Source organism: Asterias amurensis, chromosome 3 (genome assembly GCF_032118995.1).
Source record: "Asterias amurensis chromosome 3, ASM3211899v1".
Lineage (NCBI taxonomy): Eukaryota > Metazoa > Echinodermata > Asteroidea > Forcipulatida > Asteriidae > Asterias > Asterias amurensis.
This window is the reverse complement of record NC_092650.1, coordinates 8051320-8064408: the sequence shown is the minus strand read 5'-3', so window position 1 is coordinate 8064408 and position 13089 is coordinate 8051320. Positions and strand designations below refer to the sequence as shown.

Genomic DNA, 13089 nt, shown 5'->3' with positions numbered 1-13089 from the left:
CTAGCTCTGATGAGTTTTTTTTTTTTTTTTGCGTGGGCCCTCAAGTAATTGCCAATCCAGAGAGTTGAATCGGACTTACGAACATAGCCTGAACATTTGACGCCACACTTCGAGGCTCAGGAGTGGCCTCAATCCTAGGTCAATCCCCATCCAGCTTCACCTTTCACCTAGATTCATAAGCAGACGACCGAAAGTGCAGCTGCCACACGTCACCCGGACCAAAGCTAGGTCACTGCACACTTTCCAATGGAATGATAGTATCCAATTAAATCATTGGTTCTGGAAAGCAAGCATGTCTTTATCCTTGCAGATAAAGACAGGGGCCCATAACTAGTTTTTACCGAACATAGCAAACTTTGTTGGCCACGTGAGGGCGCATAGCAAAGTAGTGAAATAAAGCTCTTCACGATATGAGGACTCTACGAAAGTTCGACTTGAGTCGAGTCTATAGTAGGTACAGAGAACAAACTCGTATAATATGGGCCTACCTATTTATTCGTCCAATCAGATCATTCTTTGAGGACGGGTTTGTCGCGAGATTCTCGGCTGCCAGGTGAGGATGGACATCGGTGGTGAAATCAAAGTAAGACGTGAAGGCACTCCATCTGTCACAAAGATTAATATTTGTGTTCATTTGGGGTGTTTAGATGATCTTCCCATCAAAGGAACTCTGCAAACTCTCAAAAAGGGGATATAAACACCAAGCTGGCAAATAGCCAACCTCTCTCTCATACAAACATTGGTTTTAAGCCTATGATTACGATTTGCATAATAAAACATTTTTGGTATTAACTATAGATGACAATAGCTAATCTAGTCATTGTGAAATAAGCGGTTAGCTTGAGGTTGAACCCACAACCTCATGAGCACAAGTCCTGCAGTCTAACCATGATGGCAATAGCATGTGCACTATACTCATATAATATTTAGGTGTGGGTTTTAGTGTGGGTTCGAGTCCCTGTCGTGACAATATCGTATCAGATTCAGATTTTGATACATACAACTAAATATATTTTGCTTAACCCGATTACTTCGAAATGAATTGTTTCTTAAAAATGCTTTATACACATGTAGATACCATCGAAAGCTGCTGTAGGTTTTTAAAGGCAGTAGACACTATTGGATATAATTACTCAAAATAATTATTATAAAAAAACTTCCTTGATTACGAGTAATGGGGCGGTTGGTAGTATAAAACATTGACGGAAACAGCTCCCTCTGAAGTGACGTAGTTTTCGAAGTAGAAGTAGTTTTCCACGATTTTGATTTCGAGACCTCAGATTTGGAATTAGTTTGAGGTCTCGAAATCAAGCATGTGAAAGCACACAACTGCGTGTGACCATGGTGCGACTATAATTGTTAATCACCGTAGAGCTATATATATAGCTATTATGGTAATTACTCAAAATAATTATCAGCATAAAACCTCACTTGTAACGAGTATATAATGGGGGAGATGTTGATAGTATAAAACATTGTGAGAAACTGCTCCCTCTGAAGGGACGTAGTTTTCGAGAAAGAAGTAATTTTTCACGAATTTGATTTCGAGACCTCAAGTTTTGAATTTGAGGTCTCGAAATCAAGTATCTAAAAGCCCACAACTTCGTGTGACAAGGGTCACGTTTTTTTCTTTCATAGTTATCTCGCAACTCCAAAGACGAATCGAGCTCAAATTTTCACAGGTTTGTTATTCTATGCATATGTCGAGATACACCAAGTGAGAAGACTGGTCTTTGACAACTACCAATAGTGTCCAGGGTCTTTAATGGTAAATTTCTTACAACAATGTGCATCGGACATGAACCAACGGACGTTCGTCAACTTGCTCATCTGATGTGTCTCTAACACCAACACTGAAAGAAAAAAGAGAGCAAAAAACCTTTGAAGAGAAGGGGATAACGGAGATGAATGGCTGTGGCTCAACAGGAGGGGTGTCAACTTGCACCCCCTCATCCAACATATATATTATTCATAAACAACTACCATCGATAATTGTTTCAATCAGTCTTGACGTTTTTGACCCGTGCATGTTTAGAAATGATTTCTGCAAACAGAGAAAAGTCTGTCACCGCCACTGAAAGCATGATTTGTAAGGTATTAAAGGTCACTGTATTGACCTCTGCATTGACGCCATTTTGTTTCGAGGGTACGTATGTGTCCTACGCCAGAGTCGCCCAAGACGCCGATAGCTAAGTCTCATTTGGTGGGTTTGAGAAATGTCGGTACCGAATAAAAAAATATATATATATAATATATCAACAAACAAGCAAATAAACAAACAGTCTAAACAAGCAACAAAAAAACACACAAAAGAAACGAACAACTAGAAATTGAGAGTTTGTGTACAAACTCAGGGTGTTCGGGTGAATGGTCAAATGAGGTCACGTTGTGTACAACATTTGTAGAACATTACAAGAGGTTTCATGTAGTGAAAGAATCTTGTACGTAGCCTTTGTGGTTCTCAAGATATGAATTTTTCAATTATTTACCGTTTATTTAACGTAATGACGTCATCGATGATGTCATCATTCCAAAAAAGTTGCGGGTTCATCTACTCATGAAGGTTCATGTTTATGATAAGTTTCAAGTTCATAGTAGTTTAACATTTTGTTCAAAATCGCACGAAGAAAGATGAGGCGAATACCAGCGTAGTGGAATTTGAATTACGCGCGCCTTCAACGGAGTCTGCATGTGTATACACAACCCGTAATGCCCACAGCCACGCAGTGCTGTTTTGTCGTAGAGCATGGATACAATGTAGGCCTACATGAACTACACGCACACACACCCACACACCCACAATACAATAGTAGCATTCACATACATGAATGGCGATACTATCTGGTTTCTACGCGTAATGAATGGAGGTCAACACAAACGCGCGCTTTTACGACCAGAAGGCAAAATTCAACTGGCATTATGTTTGTGCAAAAGTTTGAGCAGGATAACTGATCTTCAAACTGATATTCAAATTTTGCGAATATGATATATAGTTCTTGAGATATGAACTTTTGAAATTTTGAACTTCCGGTTTCAACCGGAAGTAATAGTCACATGAGGTCACGTTGTGCACGACTTTTGTAGCTAATTACAAGACCTTTTATATGCACCAAATATCTTGTGTGTGGCATTTGTAGTTCTCAAGATATGAACTCTCCAATTTTTAGCGTTTTTTGAACGTAATGACGTCATCAATGACGTCATCATTCCAAAAATGTTGCTGTTTCGTCTACTCATTAAGATCAATATATATGGTAAGTTTCAGGTTCATACAAGCTTTAGTTTTTGCGAAAATCGCGCGAGAACGTTCGAGGAGAAGAACACGCAGAAAAAAAAAAAAAAAACAGAACAATAACAATAGTTGTTCGGCTTGTGGCCGAACACCTAATAACAACAAAAACATGGTTAATTTGTCGGCGAATTGGGTCTATACTCTTGCAGGACTTTCTAATCTCTAACCAGTGAACCCCATCGCCAACCTGTCCGATTATAATCGGACAGGTTGGCGATGGGGTTATCGGTTAAGGATAAGGTAACCATCATGCTGCGATTCAAGGCATTACAACCCAAGTCAAACACAATCAGTTCAAAAGTTCACCAGCAGGGAGGCAACGAACTATGCACAATCAAAATGGTTGTTTTGTGAGAGTACGTCTTTCTCGTGTGTTGTGTTGTAAAGTTAAAGGTCATTTAGTCTATACGCAAACTGAATAATCACACCGTAACTACATTGTATGCTACATTACCACTTTGGCAAATGAGTGATTTTTCGAACAATGTCTTTCGATTCTCAATAATTGTATTATAGCCATTCAAATGAGTGCAGGTTCTCGTATTGGAGATTTGCCTGGCACTGGTTGCCTGTAAATTGCCTCGTGTGACACGTTCAGAGACTAGGCCTATGATTTATAAATCTCAAACTTTACCGGCACATTCCATTGTAGCTAATTCTCCATATTCTCAGCGGCTCGACCACGGTGCATTTCAGGCCTGCCGCAGCGAAACCATCTCCCTCGGCGATGTCGAAGTGACAGGAAGGGTGTCCTGGTAAGACGAGATCGCCGATACCCCGTACACGAAGCAAGAAACAAACTTCACTTTGCTGGTGGTTTCCCGGTAAACTAGTCAGACGGACTACTACACGGTGGTCGCCGTTGACATCTGAACCATTGATGTAGAGTGATTTATAATTCTGTATATTAAAACAAAACAATAAGTAGATGTTAAGTTTTGTATCTGTAATAGGAATATTGTTTGTTTGCCCCTGCACCATTGTGCAAGGTTATATTCCCACTGTATATACTCTGAGAGTACTTTCTGCTCTAGCATTGCAAAGGTCGTGGGTTCGAATACCACCAGTGATTTGCCCGTGGTGTTAATTTTTTCCACATAACTCGAGAAAGTACCGAGAATAAAACAAACAAACAAACAAATAGCCCAAATAAACAAAGAAAAAGAACAACAAAATGATGGCCTCTTTTGGCGATTTTATCTTAACTTGTCTTTTTTTATCTTGACGTGTCAGTCATATCGGAGTAAGCACCGAGGTTATCGGCTAAAGATAAAGTACCCATCATGCTGTGTTTCAATAACTTCCACAAACTAAGTTCAAAAGATCACAATCGGAGAAGCGGTGAACTATAGGCATAATCAAATTTGTCGCTGGATGAACTTTGGTGTGACTAGCTGATAAACGTTTGGCGGGGGTCTATTTTTGAAACGTATCTATAGGCCCTGATCCACAGGTGTATAAGTATAAATCTCCGTGCACTATACCACCATGGCAGGGTGGATTGCGATGGTAGGGTCCGGTATAGTAAATGTTTTGCAATATACCAAGACTTTCCCACATAAAGGTTGCATTGGTGGGATGGGAATCATGTGTGTTGCATGTCTGGTGTGATGGTGTCCCATCTATTCCACCCATATCCAGCAGCAAACTGGGTGTGGGGTGGAAGGACTACACCCAAATGATGTCCATCCCCCCCCCCCCACGCACCTCAATTTGAGGTCAAATGTTACACCTCATAGGCATCAAAGGCAGTGGACACTATTAATTATTATCTTAAAACCTTTCTTGGTGACAGGCAATGGGGAGAGGTTGATGGTATAAAACATTGTGAGAAATGGCTCCCTCTGAAGTGACATAGTTTTCGAGAAAGAAGTAATTTTCCACGAATTTGATTTCGAGACCTCAGATTTAGAACTTGAGGTCTCGAAATCAACCATCTAAACGTGTCCAACTTCGTGTCACAAGGGTGTTTTTTTCTTTCACTATTATCTCGCAAGTTCGATGACCGATTGAGCTCAAATTTTCACAGGTTTGTTATTTTTTGCATATGTTGAGATACACCAACTGTGAAGTCTTTGACAATTACAAATAGTGTCCACTGCCTTTAATGTTATTAGTAATAACCTCAACAGTTTTATAAAACTATTTTCCACGTAGGCCTACGCGATAAGGCAACTTTTACACTCACGTCATTATACCAAATCTGATAAAAGTAGGAAGAGGGGTTTGATTAGGATAGATGCAAACGGACGTTTTACCACATTAGCCACCTAAACAAGTGGTGTTCCCCCTGTGGGCCCTGAAATAGCGCCATATAGTTCCGGCGTTGCCCTTCCACTCACCTCCGAGTCTAACTTGCTTGACTCCAGTAGCATCATCTCCTTCGCTTTTACCATCATCAATCGACAATTTCTTGACCGTCTACCAAGAGTCAAACTATTGCGCCTGGCAAGAAACACCAACCAGCGCATATACAAATATCTGAGGTAAAACCATCTTCCTTTGGCAGTCTGAGGTCGAGTAAAGAGGAACACGATCATGCAAACAACCGATGGAAATAAAATAATCCACAGAACCAGCGAGATGGCTTCCATGTTGTTGTTGGTCTTGCTGGGCAGTGCACAGTCACGATCATCAAAAGTGTGTGTTGATTACACAATAGAAGAAAATCGATCTCTACCACAGTGTAAACCCGATTTCGAGCTCAAAGTTCACGTAGGGCTGATGACTGGAGTGGGAATCGGGGGTCATGTGTGTATGACTTATTGCTACTCTATTTAGTGTTCTAGAATCATAGCAAGATAAATTAGTTATTAACGCTGCTGATGTATTTAAAAGTTATGTAACAGATATCGAAGAAGTCTGCCAAGCTACTGCTACATGCAAATTTGATTGTAAGCGACCACTCAAAATTGTTTATAAACTTACAAACATTGAGAAAATATAGTTAGTTGTCGACACTACTGCTAAACTGAGGAATGGTATAACAACCCAAACAACCCAACCAGCACATTATTCACAGAGGCAGTCGAGCGGAAAAGTAAAAAGAGAAGGGGACAATAAGCACACAGAAAAAGCGAGGAATGGTAAATAAAATATGCTCGTCATGCCTGTGTAAAGACGTCCTTCAATGGAACGGCCTACTGGCATGAATGAATGGCATTGAGGCACAGGATATATAAAACTTGGAACGAGCAATGGAGAGCTGTTGATAGTATAAAACATAGTGAGAAACCATGTGGAGGAAGGATCAAAGAAAAGGCTAGCGAAGTAACGTAGTTTTTGAGAACAAAAGTAATTTCTCACTCAAATAATCGAAGACTTCAGCTGAAGCCTTTTATTGGGCATCTGAACGCACACAAAGTAAAAAATGCAAAAAGGGTGTTTTGTCTTTTATTATTCTCTTGCAAAACTCGGTAACACTTTGAGCCCAAATTTTGTTATTTAATGCATGCTGGGATACACCAAAAAGCAAGAATATACACCATGGAGAAACCTCCATACACCAAGTGAGAATAATGGTTTTTGACTATGGAACGCCAAAAAGGCATTTAATCATCGGTGATGGTCTTTTGCAACCGGTGATCAAATTTGTCATCGGTGGTGGTCCTATGCGATCGGTGATCAACTTTAGCGAGCGGTGATAAAACACGATCGGTGGTCCATTTTAGCGATCGGTCATGCATATTCATGATCGGTGATGGTATATAGCGATCGGTCATGCATATTCACGACCGGTGATGGCTTTTTGCAATCGGTGGTCAACTTTAGAGATCGGTGATGGCTTTTTGCAATCGGTCAACTTTAGTGATCGGTGATGGCTTTTTGCAACCGGTCAACTTTAGTGATCGGTGATGGCTTTTTGCAATCGGTGGTCAACTTTAGGGATCGGTGATGGCTTTTTGCAATCGGTCAACTTTAGGGATCGGTGATGGCTTTTTGCAATCGGTCAACTTTAGGGATCGGTGATGGCTTTTTGCAGTCGGTCAACTTTAGTGATCGGTGATGGCTTTTTGCAAACGGTCAACTTTAGTGATCGGTGATGGCTTTTTGCAATCGGTCAACTTTAGGGATCGGTGGTGGAATTTTGGGATATCCGAATTTTGCGTCCGGTCGGTGCAGGCCTACTTCAAAACCCGCGACCCCATGTTGACCTCTACTTCTACCTCTACAAGTGGGACCATATCTCAAGAACTATACAACCGATTTTCAAACTTTTTTTCAGTTGCACACTCCTTTGTGTTAAATATTAACTTTGAAAAATGTGTCCCCTTGTTGACCTCTACTTCAGGGTCAACCGGAAGTGGGACCATACCTCAAGAACTACACCACTAATTTTCAAAGCCTTTTTTTACTTAGAGACTCTTTGAGCATTAAGGATTAACCTTAACAAAATTTGGCCCCCATATTGACCTAGCTCTACGGACAGGTCAACCGGAAGTGGGACAATATCCCAAGAACTTCACAACCGATGTTCAAACCTTTTTTCTGTTATAGCCTAACAAACAATACAGTATCGGGCCAATGGTGGCATGTACCGGCGTCGAGTTTCGATACGGTGCCGTTAATATGATGATGATATTGAGCCAGAATTGGGCCAGTGCTGGCCTTCTTCCGGTCAAGCGTCATGTCTTTGCTAGTAAAGTGCCTACACTGGGCCAATGTCAGTTTTATAGAGGCAAACTATTTTAGTTAGGACGGAGGTTTGCATGTCTTGGCCAATATTGGTTTTGTGCGGCACACCGTTTGGACAAACAGGCAGAAAACCTCTCATTGAGCCAATACTGGTTTTGTAGCTGCACACCATTTTTGTCAAAATGGTGTCATATAGAAAACCTTTTCGGGGCCAATCATGCCAATACTGGCTTTGGCAAAACGGTAAAGAAATATGTTCTAATTACTAAACCGACTTGATATTTAAAAAGGAATTAGCCCATGCAAGTTATTTAAGCTGGGGTGGATTTCACAAAGAGTTAAGACTAGTCTTATCTCGAGTTAGGAAGAGTTAATCGTCCTAACTTAGGACTAGCCATACGTTTCTTATATCTCCAAGGACTATGTCCTAAGTTAGGACTAGGCCTAACTCTCTGTGAAATCGACCCCTGATGGTACCGGCATTTTGAGAAACCGAGTACTATTAATAAACCAAAATTATAAAATGTATACCTCCTTTATTATTTTATTGGTTTTTACATAGCATTTTTAATTTGATTTATTCATTGCTGCTGTTTTTTTGTAATTTTTTATGTTTTTTGTTTATCATGGACAACTACACTTTATTGTAATGAACTTTTTTATTGCAAAGTAATTTCATTTAAATTTAATATATTTTATATACTTTTTGCATTTTTATTTCATTAATAAAAACTTACGAGTTAAAATGCTGGTTGAATTTTCGTCTGATAATGAAAGTTTTACTTTCTGTCATCTGTCTACTGGTTTGTTGGCGGCACACCATTTTGGCAAAATGGTAGAAAACCTCTATTGGGCCAACACTGGTTTTGTAGCTGCACCATAGGCAATCTTTTCTGGGCCAATACTTTTTTTTTTAGCGCCACGCCATTTTAACAAAATGGTATAGAAAACTTTTTTTCTGGGCCAATACTGGTTTCGAAGTGGCACACCATTTTGGCAAAAAATGGTATAAAACAACTTTTTTGTGCCAATACTGATTTGGTAACGGCCACCATTGGGCCGGCATTGAACCGACATTGGTCATAATATGCAATTTTCAAGGCAGGGTGTCAAAGCCGTGGCACTGGATGTCTTAGGATTGTCAAAACAATTAAAAAATGACAAAGTAATGTAATTTGTTGAGATTCTTTTTTGCTATAAAATACCCCCAAAATTGTAGATATTAATAAATCTTGATTGCAATAATGTACTAATTTGGAATAACTGATTGCCCAATGTATGTATGTTATCTGGGTATGAAACGGTACTCTTCTAAAAATGTTTGGCAAGTCAGTCAACCCGCTGGTGAGTGTAATTTATTCCTCCATGGTGGTGTGAACTAGAAAACCAATTGTGGGACATAGATAACCCTTCCACACCCTCTCCTACCCATTTGTTATTATTATAATTAACTTTTAGAAAGAGCTGATTAATTTGATGTTTGTTGCGTTCCCCTTACATAGTTATAAAATGGTACTCTTCTAAAAATGTTTCGCAAGTCAGTCAACCCGCTGCGTGTAATTTATTCATCCATGGTGGTGTGAACTAGAAAACAACAACAATTAATATCCACAATCTACACAATCATAGGTTTGAAGTAGGCCTGCACCGACCGGACGCAAAATTCGGATATCCCAAAATTCCGTCACCGGTTACAAGAGTTGACCGATTGCCAAAAGCCACCACCGATCCCTAAAGTTGACTGATTGCAAAAAGCCACCACCGATCCCTGAAGTTGACCGATTGCAAAAAGCCACCACCGATCACTAAAGTTGACCGATTGCAAAATTCCATCACCGGTTGCAAAAGTTGACCGAATGCAAAAAGCCACCACCGATCCCTAAAGTTGACCAATTGCAAAAAGCCATCACCGATCCCTAAAGTTGACCGATTGCAAAAAGCCACCACCGATCACTAAAGTTGACCGATTGCAAAAAGCCACCACCGATCCCTAAAGTTGACCGATTGCAAAAAGCCATCACCGATCCCTAAAGTTGACCACCGATTGCAAAAAGCCACCACCGATCCCTAAAGTTGACCGATTGCAAAAAGCCATCACCGATCCCTAAAGTTGACCGATTGCAAAAAGCCATCACCAATCACTAAAGTTGACCGATTGCAAAAAGCCATCACCGGTCGTGAATATGCATGACCGATCGCTAATACCATCACCGATCATGAATATGCATGGCCGATCGCTAAAATGGACCACCGATCGTGTTTTATCACCGATTGCTAAAGTTGATCACCGATCGCATAGGACCACCACCGATGACAAATTTGATCACCGGTTGCAAAAGACCACCACCGATGATTAAATGCCTCTTTGGCGTTCCATAAGTGGGTGCCAAAGTATGTACAAAAATAGAGAGGTGCAAGTAAAAACATTGATGCCTACTCGCATCTGAAGGCCTCCTTGAACTGCCCCAAGGTGGGCAGCTCGATTATGTCTCGAGGAAGCTCATCCCAATCTTTTATTGTGCGAGGAAAGAAGCTGTATTTGTACGAGTCTGACAATAATATTATTCTTGTAAATTTAGATTTAAGATCTTGTCTCCGGGTTGCAACCTGGAACGTTCTCTCACACTCTGCAAAGTGGGATACCCAGAAGCCATCTCCCGGGAACTGATACGTTACCGGATAGGCATTGCTGGTCAGTGGTCTCACAGAAGCTCGTATCCCAGGAAATGGTGAATGTCGATCGTGTCATCGACCAGTACACTATAATGTACCACTCGGGGGGGGGGGGGGGGGCACAGGCCGGACGGATGGAATCGCCTTGTTTCTCAGCGACAAGGTCAACCAATCTCTCGTACCATGGACACCAGTCTCCAAGCGGACCCTTCATGCTCGATTACGTATTGTGGTCTACGCACCGACCGAGTTATCCTCTACAGTAGACAATTGCAAGGATAACTTTTACAACCAACTGGACCCATCATCCAGAGGGAGCGTGCAGGCTACGAACGTGTTGTTGGGAACTTCGGCTCGTCTGAAAGACCAAATGACAACTCGTCACGCCTCCTCAAAATGTGTTCCTTTACCATTCTGTCAATTGTTGGCTCCTTCTTTAGACGGAAAGAAAATCACCGAATGTCTACATTATCCAATGATGGCCACATCAGGAAGGATGGACCATAATGTTGACTAGAGACTGATCGATCTTCTGCAATTATCGTGTTTTCAGGGGTGCAGAGGCCCCAGCAAACACAGACCCTTCCCCAGCACCTCCGTATTCGCCAAGGCTGCGTCCTGGCACAGCCCTATTTTGCTGTGCTATTGATTCGGTCATACCCCTGCCAGGCTGATTTCGGCATTTGGGCTGGAGAAACGTCTAGTCCTTCACTGATCTAACCTTTGCTGACGATGCCGCCCTGTCCGTAAGAGAGGCCAATTAGTGGCCTACCACGCTCCAGAAGTTCGAGGAAGAAGCTAAAACCAAGATCCAGAACTACACCGGCATTGGACCACCTTCTTCCCCAGTGTATGTTAAGGGCCAGCCTGTCGATACCTCAGAAAAGTTCAGATACCTCGGGTGCGACATCTGTTCTGAAGGTCATTCTTCTCCCGACATTCATCGGCGACTTGGGCTCGCCTCTTCAATATCTGGCCAGTTAGATCGTGTGTTGCGGAACAAGCGTCTCAACCTCAAAACTAAGTTGAGGATGTACACAACATGCGTTCTCCCCATCCTACTCTACGGGTCAGAAACCTGGACACTTTTGGTAGAAGATGGACGTAGGCTTCAAGCATTTAATACCAGATGCAAAAGGCGGATACTTGGTGTCCGTTGATAAGACTTCGTCACCAACGAACTTAATAATAATAATAAGAAACAACGCTTATAAAGCGCCTTACATCCATGACTGGACCCCAAAGCGCTGTACACATTAAAAATAGCTGCAAACAAGAGCAAAAAAACAAAAACCAAAGAGCATAAAAGCTTTCTAAAAATATAAACCACAAAATGGACCAGCCAATAGTTAAAACCTCAAACCGCGAAATTTAAAAAGTTATGGAAAAGCACTACTATAAAAAGATTAGTTAAACTTACAATGCTTTAAAAAGGTGTCCATATCGGAAATACACTTACAATTATATCATATCAGGGTCGATCCCGCAAAGAGTCAGGACCAGTCCCTTTAAGACTAGTCCCAAGAGATATTAAAATGTATGGCCAGTCTTAAAATTAAGACGAGTAACTTAATGTCCTAACTTGAAAAAAGACTAGCCCTAACTCTCTAAGAATTCCACCCGCATGAGAAAAAATGTACTTAGTCATTTAAAACAACACACCAAAAAGTTATAAAGATATGAAAATAACTCACAAAAGAAAGCAAGTTAAAGTTACAAAAACAATTACATAACAAATGTCACTCAAGAGAAAAAACATGCATTATGAGTAGGCAATGTACTTAGTTAAAAGCCAGTTTAAACAGACAAGTCTTCAGGATTGTCTTAAAATGATCCAGTGAATTAGATGCTCGTATGTGTTCCGGTAGAGAGTTCCATAGACTTGGGGCTGACTGTGAGAACGCTCGATCCCCATAAAAAGCAGTGCGTCCTTTTACTAGTTTGCACAGAAGATTCATGGACGAAGACCGAAGAGTGCGATTCGGTTGGTATGGAATTATGATCTCACTCAGATAAACAGGAGCGAGCTCATGTAGAATTTTACATGTTAGTAGCAGGAGTTTGAATTTGATTCTATGTGCCACGGGCAACCAGTGCAGACTGAAGAGCACAGGCTGTATGTGATCCCGATATTTAGTTCTTGAGACAAGTCTCGCAGCTGAGTTTTGAATTCTCTGCAACTTGGCAATATCACTGGCAGGAAGACCAAATAGTAAACTATTACAATAGTCTAAACGAGACGTTACAAAAGCATGTATCAGTCGTTCCGACGCCTTCTTGTCCAGGTATTTACGAATCTGACTAATTTTATGAAGAGCAAACGAAGATGATTTTGTGACGGAACGCACATGTTCTTTCACTGCCAAAGTGCTGTCAATGATGACACCTAGATCTCTTACAGAATTTGTTGTAGCAACTGGTGATTCTCCAATGATGATTTGAGGTAGGGAGGGAACCTTTAAAAATCGAGAACTCAGATGAACAACCTC

At 41.1% G+C, this 13089-nt stretch overlaps 1 protein-coding gene across 2 annotated transcripts in view; it reads right to left on the bottom strand.

Moving 5' to 3' along the window:
- Window positions 1-6253, bottom strand: part of LOC139934357 (rifampicin phosphotransferase-like) — a 44217-nt gene extending 37964 nt beyond the window's left edge. For both annotated transcript variants that reach the window (XR_011785703.1, XM_071928550.1), the window contains exons 1-4: window positions 5635-6253; window positions 3927-4192; window positions 1782-1853; window positions 489-605 (exon numbers count right to left, since the gene is read on the bottom strand). Coding sequence is in view for 1 of the 2 variants with exons in the window: in XM_071928550.1 (XP_071784651.1) it covers window positions 489-605; window positions 1782-1853; window positions 3927-4192; window positions 5635-5886 (707 nt within the window). In the remaining variant the exon portion in view is untranslated. The remainder of the gene's footprint in view (window positions 1-488; window positions 606-1781; window positions 1854-3926; window positions 4193-5634) is intronic.
- Between the last annotated feature and the right edge of the window lie 6836 nt (window positions 6254-13089).